This window comes from Topomyia yanbarensis, unplaced genomic scaffold (genome assembly GCF_030247195.1).
Source record: "Topomyia yanbarensis strain Yona2022 unplaced genomic scaffold, ASM3024719v1 HiC_scaffold_421, whole genome shotgun sequence".
Classification (NCBI taxonomy): domain Eukaryota; kingdom Metazoa; phylum Arthropoda; class Insecta; order Diptera; family Culicidae; genus Topomyia; species Topomyia yanbarensis.
This window is the reverse complement of record NW_026683627.1, coordinates 14686-26295: the sequence shown is the minus strand read 5'-3', so window position 1 is coordinate 26295 and position 11610 is coordinate 14686. Positions and strand designations below refer to the sequence as shown.

General features: G+C 48.1%; 1 protein-coding gene across 1 annotated transcript; it reads left to right on the top strand.

Moving 5' to 3' along the window:
- The first annotated feature begins 5820 nt into the window (after positions 1-5820).
- On the top strand, positions 5821-6579 carry LOC131695553 (mitochondrial amidoxime reducing component 2-like). Its single transcript, XM_058984078.1, has 2 exons — positions 5821-5850; positions 5966-6579. Exons 1-2 carry the CDS (start codon positions 5821-5823, stop codon positions 6476-6478), a joined length of 543 nt encoding a protein of 180 aa, XP_058840061.1. The 3' UTR covers positions 6479-6579.
- Positions 6580-11610: the final 5031 nt, after the last annotated feature.

Sequence of the window (11610 nt, the reverse complement as noted above, 5' to 3'; positions counted from 1 at the left end):
GAAAAATTTGCAAAATCAAATTTGTATTTCTGATGCCAAAGGACTTTAAAATGCATGAAACATTGAGATTTGATGTAAACTCGAAAAAAATAATGTTTGACAAAAATTGACTTTTTTGGACTTTGGTACATTTTTGCCTTTTTCATATAGAAGGGTTATGTAATCACTCTAAAAATCGTCAATCATGCCGGCCCGGAGGGAGTATGCAATGAGGGGTTGCTACTTTAAAATTAAAACTTAGATGGATTATGATGTTCGTGACGTCCTGGGAACCCACCCACGGAATCTATTCTGGATGTGCGACGGCTGTGCTGACTTATTCTCGAATGATAATTTTCGTAGAATGGCTTCGCGTTGTTGCGACATAGTGCCTGACAACAATTCTCTGAAATCTATAAAGAACGACATAGCTGATTTGAAAGATGTCGTCAAAGCTCTCTCGGTTAAAGTTGACTCAAAACCGCTATCCCCAACTATAACGCCTTGGAATCGAATTGCTGAATATAATCCAGTTTCAAACACGCCTAAGCGCAAACGGGAAGATGATTCGCTCAAAACAAAAATTCCAAATATTCGTGGATCCAAAGCTGCGTTTGAAACAATAAAAACTATTTCACCACCTGAGGAGCTGTTATGGGTTTACTTGTCAGCATTCGATCCCAGCACGACGGATGATGAAGTTTCTACCCTTGTGAAAGATTGTCTGGGGGAGAATCTGCAACCGAGAATAGTTGGTCTAGTTCCTAAGGACAAGGATCTCTCAACTTTGAGCTTCATTACTTTCAAAGTTGGCGTTAGCAAATCATACAGGGATAAGGCTCTGTCCAAAGACTCTTGGCCGGAGAACATCTACTTTCGTGAATTTGTGACCAATTCAAAAATCCAACGACCTATCATCAGGATTACGGCGGAGAAGAATCCATCTGGTGGTGAACAGTAGCGCCAAGCTGTTCCGGATAAACTCATCTGTCCAACTTCTTGTATCCCGGCGAGCGATTTAGGTTTACCTGGCGAATCGGCGACTTCTTCTGTGTCAGGTAAAGCCAAGAAGGGTATATGTCCTTCCGAAGCAATACAAGATGCTGCACGCCCTCAATGTAAATTTCACTTACAGTCTGCTGATGAACACAACTCTACCGCCGCTGTGAATCTTCAATGTCAAAAACAAAATTTGGATCCCATCGTAACGAGCACGTCTCTTCATAGCACATTCGGCTCTACAACGATCACAGAAGGACTAAGCACTCTATGCTATGCTGGTATGACTCATCGCACCCTGGGACGCACTGCTGCTAGCACTATGGAAGCCCTAGATCCCCCTGCCACAGTCGAGCCATTGCAGCCAGCGTTCACCAGTCGTCCCGGTCCTGTGTGCAGGAGTGGTGAAGGGGTCTTCCAAATCGATACCAACGGCAAGTACGAACCTGATTTTGTTAATGCAAGCATTGATCAGCTCCTCGCTTCCAGTCAATCGCGGCATTCAAACCTACAAATATATTACCAGAATGCCGGTGGTATGTATTCAGTAATCGAAGATTATTTGGTAGCAAGTTCGGATGAATGCTTCGACATAATCGCCCTCACAGAGACGTGGCTTAGCGATAGCACTCTGTCAGTGCAAGCATTTGGTGCCAACTACGATGTTTTCCGAACTGATCGCAGCTCACGTAACAGTCTCATGGCTACCGGCGGCGGGGTACTTGTGGCTATCCATCGTCGATTGAAAGCGCAACTGATTGACGATACTTTGGGGGTCTGTGTCGAGCAGGTGTGGGTGCGAATCAAACTGGCTGGCTACGCACTTTTTCTTTGCGTGGTTTATCTTCCACCGGACCGCACTCGCGATTCGACATTGATTGATTCACATACTGAGTCACTGGAACGGATTTCCGCTCAAGCAAGCCCGGTTGATGAGATCCTGATTGTTGGTGATTTCAATTTCTCCGGATTAAAATGGCGCTCTGCTTCTGACGGATTTATGTTCGCTGATCCCGAATTGTCATCTTTTCATGCTGGTATCACCAGTTTGCTTGACTGCTACAGTCTAAATCTGCTGCGCCAAACGAATAATGTGGTGAACGAGAACAACAGAATCCTTGATCTCTGTTTTTCGAGCAAATATGACTACGCGCCAAAAGTTACCGCAGCACCGTTCCCCCTGGTAAAGACTGTTAGACATCACCCTCCCCTGCATATATTGCTTGAAGCGATTCGAGTGAAACATGACTGCAATGCTTCTGACACCGTCAGCTATAATTTTAGAAAAGCCAACTATAATAGCATTATTGACTTCCTGTCGAATATCCACTGGACTGAAATTCTCGACAATGATGATGTCAACGTTGCAGTGCAGACCTTCTCCAATGTTATGAGCTATGCTATCGATCGCTATGTACCCAAAAGAAGTGGCCTTCAATCTAAGCACCCAGCGTGGTACACTGCCGAGCTGAGACGGTTAAAAGCGACTAAAAGAGCCGCTCTGAAGAAGTACTCCAAGTTTGGGGGCTACGTGCTGCGACAACACTACGTTCATGTTAACCAAGTCTATAAAAAGACATCGAAGCGTTGCCATGCCGATTACTTGCGAAACGTGCAACGTAAGTTGAAGTCCGAACCTAAAACATTCTGGAAGCATGTAAACGAGCAAAGAAAGGAATCCGGGTTGCCTTCAACGATGAGTTATGGAGGACGTATGAGCTCTAGTTTACAGGAGATCTGCCAACTATTCTCTGAAAAGTTCGCGAGTGTTTTCTCCAACGAGAAACTGACACCGACCCAGGCTTCACGCGCGGCTCTCAATGTACCTCAATCATACCAGTCTTTGAACTCTATCAATATCGACAATAATATGGTACAACTGGCGATTAGCAAAATGAAGGCTTCAACCTCGGCAGGCCCAGATGGTATACAAACTATTATTCTAAAAAAATGCTCTGCCGGTCTAATTGAACCTCTTTGTCATCTGTTTCAATTGTCGCTATCAACCGGAGTATTTCCCGAACTCTGGAAATCCTCCTTCATGTTTCCAGTTCACAAAAAAGGTGATAAAAAGGTAGTTGACAATTACCGTGGTATTACAACGCTAAGCGCAGTTCCTAAGCTGTTTGAAATGGCTGTGTTGGAACCCATCTCCAGCCACTGCAAACAGTATATCTCCGAGACTCAGCATGGATTTATGCCGAAACGTTCAACATCTACGAATCTTCTGTCGTTCACAACATATGTTACAGATGCTATGTCGGACGGCCTTCAAACTGATGTTATCTACACGGATCTTTCAGCTGCTTTTGACAAGATAAATCACGCTATTGCAGTGGCAAAATTGGATAGACTTGGCTTTGGTACTAATATTCTCCGTTGGATGCAATCGTATCTCAGTGATCGTCGTCTAGCAGTCAAGATAGGTGATTGTGTATCCGAAGAGTTCTTTGCTTCATCTGGTATTCCGCAAGGCAGCCATCTCGGTCCATTTATTTTTCTTCTGTATTTCAACGACGTTAACTTTTGTTTAGAAGGACCACGGTTGTCTTTCGCCGACGACCTCAAGTTATACCATAGAATACGGAATACTGATGATGCAGCTTTCCTTCAACGCCAACTGGAAACCTTTGCGGAATGGTGCGAGATCAACCGAATGACCCTAAACCCCAAGAAATGTACGGTCATTACGTTCTCGAGGAAAAAAACGCCAATTCGATTCAATTACTGTCTAGCTGAATCCACAATTGACAGAGCGAATTGCGTCAAAGATCTCGGAGTTTTTCTCGATGAACAACTGACGTTTAAACAGCATATCAGCTATATTGTCGCAAAGGCATCACGCTGTTTGGGGTTCATAATGAGAATATCTAAGCACTTTTCAGATATTTACTGCTTGAAATCTCTCTACTGCTCACTCGTTCGATCAACTCTGGAATATTGTTCAGTTGTGTGGAACCCTCATTATCTCAACGGTGTCCATCGAATTGAGACAGTACAGCGCAGATTTGTTCGGTTTGCCCTTCGTCGATTGCCTTGGAGCAATCCTCACCAGCTGCCAAGTTATGAAAGCCGGGGTTTGCTTATTGGACTCGATACATTGCAAGTGCGACGGGATCTATTCCGTGCTATGACGATTTCGGATATTTTGCAAGATCGAATTGACTGCCCCGAGCTTCTCAGTGCGATAAATATGAATGTTCGCCCTCGCGCCCTTCGCAATAATTTATTCCTCCGATTACCTCTTCGCCGGACTAACTATGGAGTAAACGGTGCCATCATTGGTTTGCAGCGGACCTTCAACAGAGTGTCATCCGAGTTCGATCTTCACATTCCACGTAGCAGATTACATGTTGACTTTTTAAATAGATTAAGAAATTATCATTAGGACCACACTGTGTCTGTTGATATTAATTAATTATAAATAAATTCAGTTCGTTATAAATAAACTAGTTTAAAATTTCTTAACAAGTTGAAAATTTTCGGCAGGACCCGGACCTCCTGGATCTTTCTCCATGATCCGTCGCTGGTTTCAAGCGATGTTTCAGTATCACATAGTATCTCAAGATCGTGGCTGTCGATCCGTTGCATGTATGTGCAAATCGTACTGAACATGTGAGAGGCTGAGAGCAAGAGTGGGTTAAAAGTTCGCTGCGAGCAAAAGCGGTATACGTTTTATTTAGAGCAAAACCGGTTTAAGTACCAGTCAGAGCAGAAATGGGACAAAAAAACCTTAGCGCAAAAATGGGTTAAAAGATATACCACTTTTGCCCTGAGAGGATATATATTCCATTTTTATTCTAAGAATGTTTTCAAAAATGATTTATCACCAATCAAGGAAAACCATCATCAATATGGTTATCATTTGAAAGGAGGTGGTTAGTAGATATGGGAAATCGATAATTACGCCATTTTGAATTCCAAGATGGCGGCTTCCGGTTACCACAAAATAGTAAGAACCACCATCAATATGGGTGTCATTTGAAAGGGGATGGTGAGCAGACACCGAAAATTGACCACCACCGCCATTTTGAAATCCAAGATGGCGACTTCCGGTTACCACAAAATAGTGAGAGCCACCATCAATATGGGTATCATTTGAAAGGGGATGGTGAGCAGACATCGAAAATTGACCATTACCGCCATTCTGAATTCCAAGATGGCGACTTCCGGTTACCACAAAATAGTGAGAACCACCATCAATATGGGTGTCATTTGAAAGGGGATGGTGAGCAGACACGGAAAATTGACCACCACCGCCATTTTGAAATCCAAGATGGCGACTTCCGGTTACCACAAAATAGTGAGAACCACTATCAATATGGGTGTCATTTGAAAGGGGATGGTGAACAGACATCGAAAATTGACCTTCACCGCCATTTTGAAATCCAAGATTGCGACTTCCGGTTACCACAAAATAGTGAGAACCACTATCAATATGGGTGTCATTTGAAAGAGGGTGATCAGCAGACACCGAAAATTGATCATTACCGCCATTTTGAAATCCAAGATGGCGACTCCCGGTTACCATAATATAGTGAGAACCACCATCAATATGGGTGTCATTTTATAGGGGATGGTCAGCAAACACCAAAAATTCACCATCACCGCCATTTTAAAATCCAAGATGGCGACTTCCGGTTATCACAAAATAGTGAGAACCACCATCAATATGGGTGTCATTGTTACAGTAAAATGTGTAATTTAAATGTAAAAAAGGGAGGAATAAGAGATTAGTGTGTACTGCAAGAGGTGGGCATTTGACAGCCCGCTTGAAAACAAAAGATCGCTGCACAATTTGCTTGAAAACAAATCCCCGGAAGAACGGGTGCCAAAATAAAAATGGATAGTCTGATAAAAGAGGTTGACCGAGTACGGTCGGTGGCGGTCGGCGACTCCCGCCGAAAAAAGTTTAGTCGGAAAAGATAGTTGACCGAGCACGGTCGAGAGCGGTGGTGTTTCTCCCCGCTGGAGAGTCTGAAAAAAGAGGTTGACCGAGTACGGTCGGTGGTTTCCCGATATTCTAAGTGAGGACTTTGGATGGCGTCTGGTTTTCGATCCGTTTAATTACTCTAGCCGGGAGGTGCGGGAGAAAAATCGTTTTTTCGTTAATTTGACCTCGACCGATTCGGGTGCTCTTCACGATTCGACTAGTTTCATGCTTCTGTCGGAGGCGTCTGTGGCGGACGTGAATTCAAGGTTGGAGAAACCGGTGACGGCTTTGCAATACCGGCCAAACTTTGTTGTGAAAGGACCGGCCGCATACGAGGAGGACAATTGGAAGTGGATTAAGATAGGCGAAACGATCTATCGGAATCTGAAGCCGTGTACGAGGTGCATCTTCATCAACGTGGATCCGGAAACTGGAATACCCAGCACAAACTCGGAACCACTAAAGACGCTCAAAACGTACCGTCGACAACCGGGCCTTGGCGATGATCCAGTTCGGCAGCTACACACAACCACGACAGCCTCAGTGGAGATCGACCGCGGTCTCTGATGACCTCAGCATTATCGGGTAAGCCTGCACACTATTAATTCTCACCTCCCCTTGTTAGCCCTTACCATTAAATATATATGTTTTGGGATTATTAGACATTCTCTGTCTGTTTTGGGTGAAGCCAATTATTTGTTACAATGGCGCCCAACATAAAATCCCACATGTTTATTTGAGCCAATTAGTAGATTAGTGTAACATTAAAGATTTGTGGTAGTAATTAAGTTTATTTGGTTTGCGATCCATTAAGAAACTTTTAGGATGGACTTCACCCATCTAAATGACGAAGAGATCAACTACGAGTTGGCCTTACGTCACATGGTTAATCTAGGTTCTATGACTCATAGAGTCAAAGTTCAAAAGTTGAGGGCCGCTGTTCAAGATGACCGGACCCGAAACATTTTTCACAACAGTTCGGATCACGTTATGAGTCCAACTGTTAATATAGAATCCTGTCAGGTAGCCATTTATGAGCTACAGAAAGCTGTCGGACCTGCTCTTCAGAGCACCGACAAGCAAAATTTAAGTCAATTACGGTCGCGACTCGTACATTATAGGAACAGGTTGGCATGTCTCAAGCCGCCGGGTTTCCTAGCAGACGCGCACAGATCGCTCGACGCGCTTGTCAGAGTGTTAATCAGTGACGTGAACAGTGCTTTAACCAATCCAGTGAGTGTGGCAGGTTATGGAAGTGCAGGAGGGGCAGTGCCAAAAACCAATCGGCAGCTGCTAGCGGACGAGAACAATCCAACGCAAGACGATAACGGCGCCAGGGCGACTGGACCGGACGCGTCGACAGAGCATAGCAGAAGAAGCAATCAACATACAACGCTTCCGGCATCCAGCTCGTTACTATCCGCGAGCCGAGGGCAAGGTGCTCTCGAATTGGACTTCTCCGGCAGACGTTTCTATAGCGATCACGGACGGATTACGACAGAGTCACATTACACGCCGCCACCACTGGACATTCCACCGACTCCCAGGAGTGTTCACAATCACGAGCGGTGGGACAATTCGCGCTTAGCGGATCAGCAAGAAGAGGAGAGAGCCGGCTGGAATTCGATCGATAACCAACGCAGGTCGGAACGAAACGACCGAGCAGGAACAGCCAGCGGCACGAGAGGAAACAGGAACGTATGGGAAGAGTACGACCAGCTGCGCGATGATTTACTGCATCACCTACTGCGGCGAGACACCAGAACGGCGAGCGATCGGGGCGACGACAGGCGCACAACGAAAGCAGTACACAACTGGCCATTCAAGTTTCGGGGAGAGAAGGACACTACGTCGCTAAACATATTCTTGGACCGAGTTGAAACATTCGCTAGATCGGAAGGGATGAACGACGACACCTTATTGGCATCGATCAAACATCTGTTACAGGAAGATGCTTTGGATTGGTACGCACGAGCCATGGCGCAGCACACATTACTTTCCTGGGAGGCATTCAAACGGGAGATACGGAAGGAATTCCTACCCAGTGGATATGCACAGATTTTGCGCCTTGAGGCTTGCTTCCGATTCCAAGGACCCAACGAGGCATTTTCGAAATATTATAGGGATATCGCAGCATTATTTCGGTCTGTTACGCCACCGATGTGCGAGGAAGAGAAGTTTTTCATCGTAAAGAAAAACATGAATGCCGATTATGCAGCGATCGTGACCGCAGCCAGACCACACACTATACAGGAAATGGTGGAAATCTGCACCAGCTACGATGAAACGAGGATGCTTCTGAACAGGCAACGCAGGGTTCCAATTCCGCACAGTGCGCTTTTAGAGCCTAGTTTCGCAACACCCACTGTTGTACCAAGACCAGCACCGGCAATGCAGCATCAACCACGGTTCGGCAGGGTACACACAGTAGAGCTGGAGGAAAACTCGGCAGGCGGATTGGTCGACGGGCAAAATTCCTCGCTCGATGAAGAAGGAGCATACTCGCAACATGATGACGGATACTGGCAGCTGAAGATAGACCAGCTCACGGAGCAAGTCAGCGCGCTGAAGATGCAGTTGACGACGAGGAACGCTAGACCAACGTTTACGTCAGCACATAATTTGGAGAAGGCGAACGTCGCACAGCAGCACAGACAATACGCGTCACAACCACTCACGCAGCAGACACTGCGTCAGTACAGCAACCAGGTACAGAGACAGCAACCTCCGCCTGCGCAGCACCACTCTCGGGAGTTGCAAGCTCCGCAGAACTCAGTACGAGGAGAGCAAGACAGAGCTGGGGAACACAGAACAGATCCGATAGACCAGAGACGTACGGGTAACTCCGCTAGCGAATGACGGATCCCAATAGTAGCATGTCTGTAATAACATACGTACATGGAACTATTGAGATCCAGAGCTACAGGTCCAAAGCCCTGGTAAAGGAGGATGGTTGTGATGATCCGGGCCGAGATCACCACGTAAAGCAAGGTAGGGCATAACCCCAATTCCAAGGCGTGAAGCGACCCGTGCCGAGGGATGAGTGATCGAGGGGGTGAAAAAGATGCTCGATCGTTAACGGAGCCTGTGGGGTACCTGGGCAACCCCCACAGTAAGCGTCCCTTACCACGCTAATGCGGAGCTCTGGCGTGGCGGACATATATTTCTCGCGCTACTCGTGGGAATTTTCATGGAGCAAAATAAAAATAAAAATAAGCAGACGGAGGTGCCAAACCCCTTCGCAAGAGGTGGTTTGGCGAGGTCTCCCCCCCGTGGGGAGAGTAGTGGAACGATGAGTGCTGTACTCGAAAGCACCAGTGACCCCCCAGCAGCGGTAGGCAATACCCCTACCAATGCATCGGAGGGGCCAATAGCTGCGATGCGCAAAGTAGCGAAGCAACTCGATGCTATAATCGACTTCGCTAGCGCAAAGCAGAACATAGCCAAGGAGTTGAAGTTGAGCCTTCTGGAGCTCCGGAAAGCTGTTCGTGTCGCAAGACAGGAACAGCAGGCATATGTTGAGAGGGTGGAATGTCGGGAGAGGCCCGACTGAGAAACCCAGACAGTGGCCTCCAATAGGGAGGAAAGAGAGAAGGTTAATAGAGGTTCACAGACAGTGGCCTTTACCTTCTATGGAGCAGCCACGTCGATCGGAGCGGCGACCGAGTTCCCCTCGAAGGGAAAGGGAAAGGGCAATCGCAAGACGGCATCGAATGCGAAGCGCCCTAGGAAGTCGCCAGGAGAGGGTGCCAAAACCGACACCACTCGGCGTGCAACCGTCAAGGTCAAACGCCGCCTGGGTGAGGTAAGCGAGGGCGAGAGTGACCTCGCTGTTGAGAGCGATGGTACCAGCAACCCGGCACGACCGGGGCAGGGGGGCTCAAACCCCTGGACGCTGGTTACCAAGAAAAAGCCGGCACCGAAACCGGAGGTACCGCGGCCTGTGAGGAAGGCCAAGGACAGAGGCGAAGCCTTGTGGTTAAAAACCGACAAGGACAAATACGCCGATGTCCTTAAATCGATGAAGGCGGCCGAAAGCCTCTCGGCCCTTGGGCAGGATGTGCGTAGCGTAAGACGCACCAACACGGGAGAGATGCTCCTGGTGTTGAAGCGAGGCGCACAATCAAGTGCAATATACAAGGCCTTGGCCCAAGAGGTCCTTGGTGAGGGCGCCCAAATCAGGTCGCTAGGTGCGGAAACAACTCTCCAGTGCAAACACTTGGACGAGTTCGCGACCGCAGAAGACGTCGCCGCAGCCGTCAAGGAGCAATGCGGCGTCACAATCGAGCGGGCCTCTGTGCGATTGAGGGACGGACCCTCTGGCACCCAAGTAGCCTACCTCAGGCTACTGAATGCGGATGCCAAAAAGGTAACCGAGAAAGGGAAGCTGAAGATCGGCTGGTCGGTATGCCCTATTAGTATACCCCAGCCGCCTTCAGTGGACAGGTGCTATCGGTGCCTAGAATCCGGCCATAAAGCTTACGAATGCAAAGGCCTAGACAGGAGTAAGCTATGTCGTCGATGCGGCGAGGAGGGGCATAAAGAGCGGGGGTGCACTAAGGCATATAAGTGCCTTATCTGCACCTCTAAGAAGCAAGCCCATAAACATGCTATGGGCGGACCTTCGTGTCCCTTCGGCGAGTTAAATAAGAAGAAGCCGTGAGAGTCACACAGCTAAATCTTAACCATTGTGCAGCAGCCCAACAGCTGCTGTGGCAGTCGGTCTCGGAGTCGAGGACAGATGTCGCCCTATTATCAGACCCGTACAGCATCCCTGCCGGCAACGGCAATTGGGTGTCGGACGGGTCTGGAATGGTGGCAATCTGTACAACGGGAAGGTTCCCGGTTCAAGAGGTAATACACCCCTCCGCCGAGGGTGTGGCGATTGCCAAGATCAATGGTGTGTTCTATTGCAGCTGCTACGCCCCACCAAGGTGGCCAATAGAACAGTTCTACCAGATGATCGACAGGCTCTCGTCGGACCTCGTGGGCCGGAAACCGGTAGTAATAGCGGGAGACTTCAACGCTTGGGCAGTGGAGTGGGGCAGCCGCTGTACAAATAGCAGGGGTCAAGCGCTAATGGAAGCGTTTGCGAAACTCGATACTGTGCTAGCTAATGATGGCTCCGCTAGTACATTCCGTAGAAACGGAGTGGAGGCGTGGATTGATTTGACCTTTGCCAGCCCGAGTCTGGCTCCAGGCATGGAATGGAGGGTAGACGAAGGCTACACCCATAGTGATCATTTAGCAATCCGCTTTAAGATCAACTATGGTGTGCAGCATCCGAGGGCGGGAGATCCCTGTCAGGTACGCGGGTGGAAGTCCAATCACTTCGACAGCGAAGCTTTCACCGCGGCCCTGGGACTGGAGGCCAACACCGACAGTCTAAGCGGGGATGCGCTGGTAGCTGTTCTATCACGCGCGTGCGACGCCACTATGCCGAGAAAAACACTGCCAAGAAACGGTAGATGCCCGGTATACTGGTGGAGTGCCGAGATTGCAGCTCTACGGTCAGCCTGTCTCAGAGCTAGACGTAGGATGCAAAGAGCTCGCAAAGAGGATGCAAGAGAGAACCGCCGTGAAGTGTTTCGAGCTGCGAAATTAGCCCTTAACAAGGCTATTAAAAGCAGCAAGAGAGCGTGTTTCGACAACCTGTGTAAGAGTGCCAACGCGAATCCGTGGGGTGACGCCTACCGGAT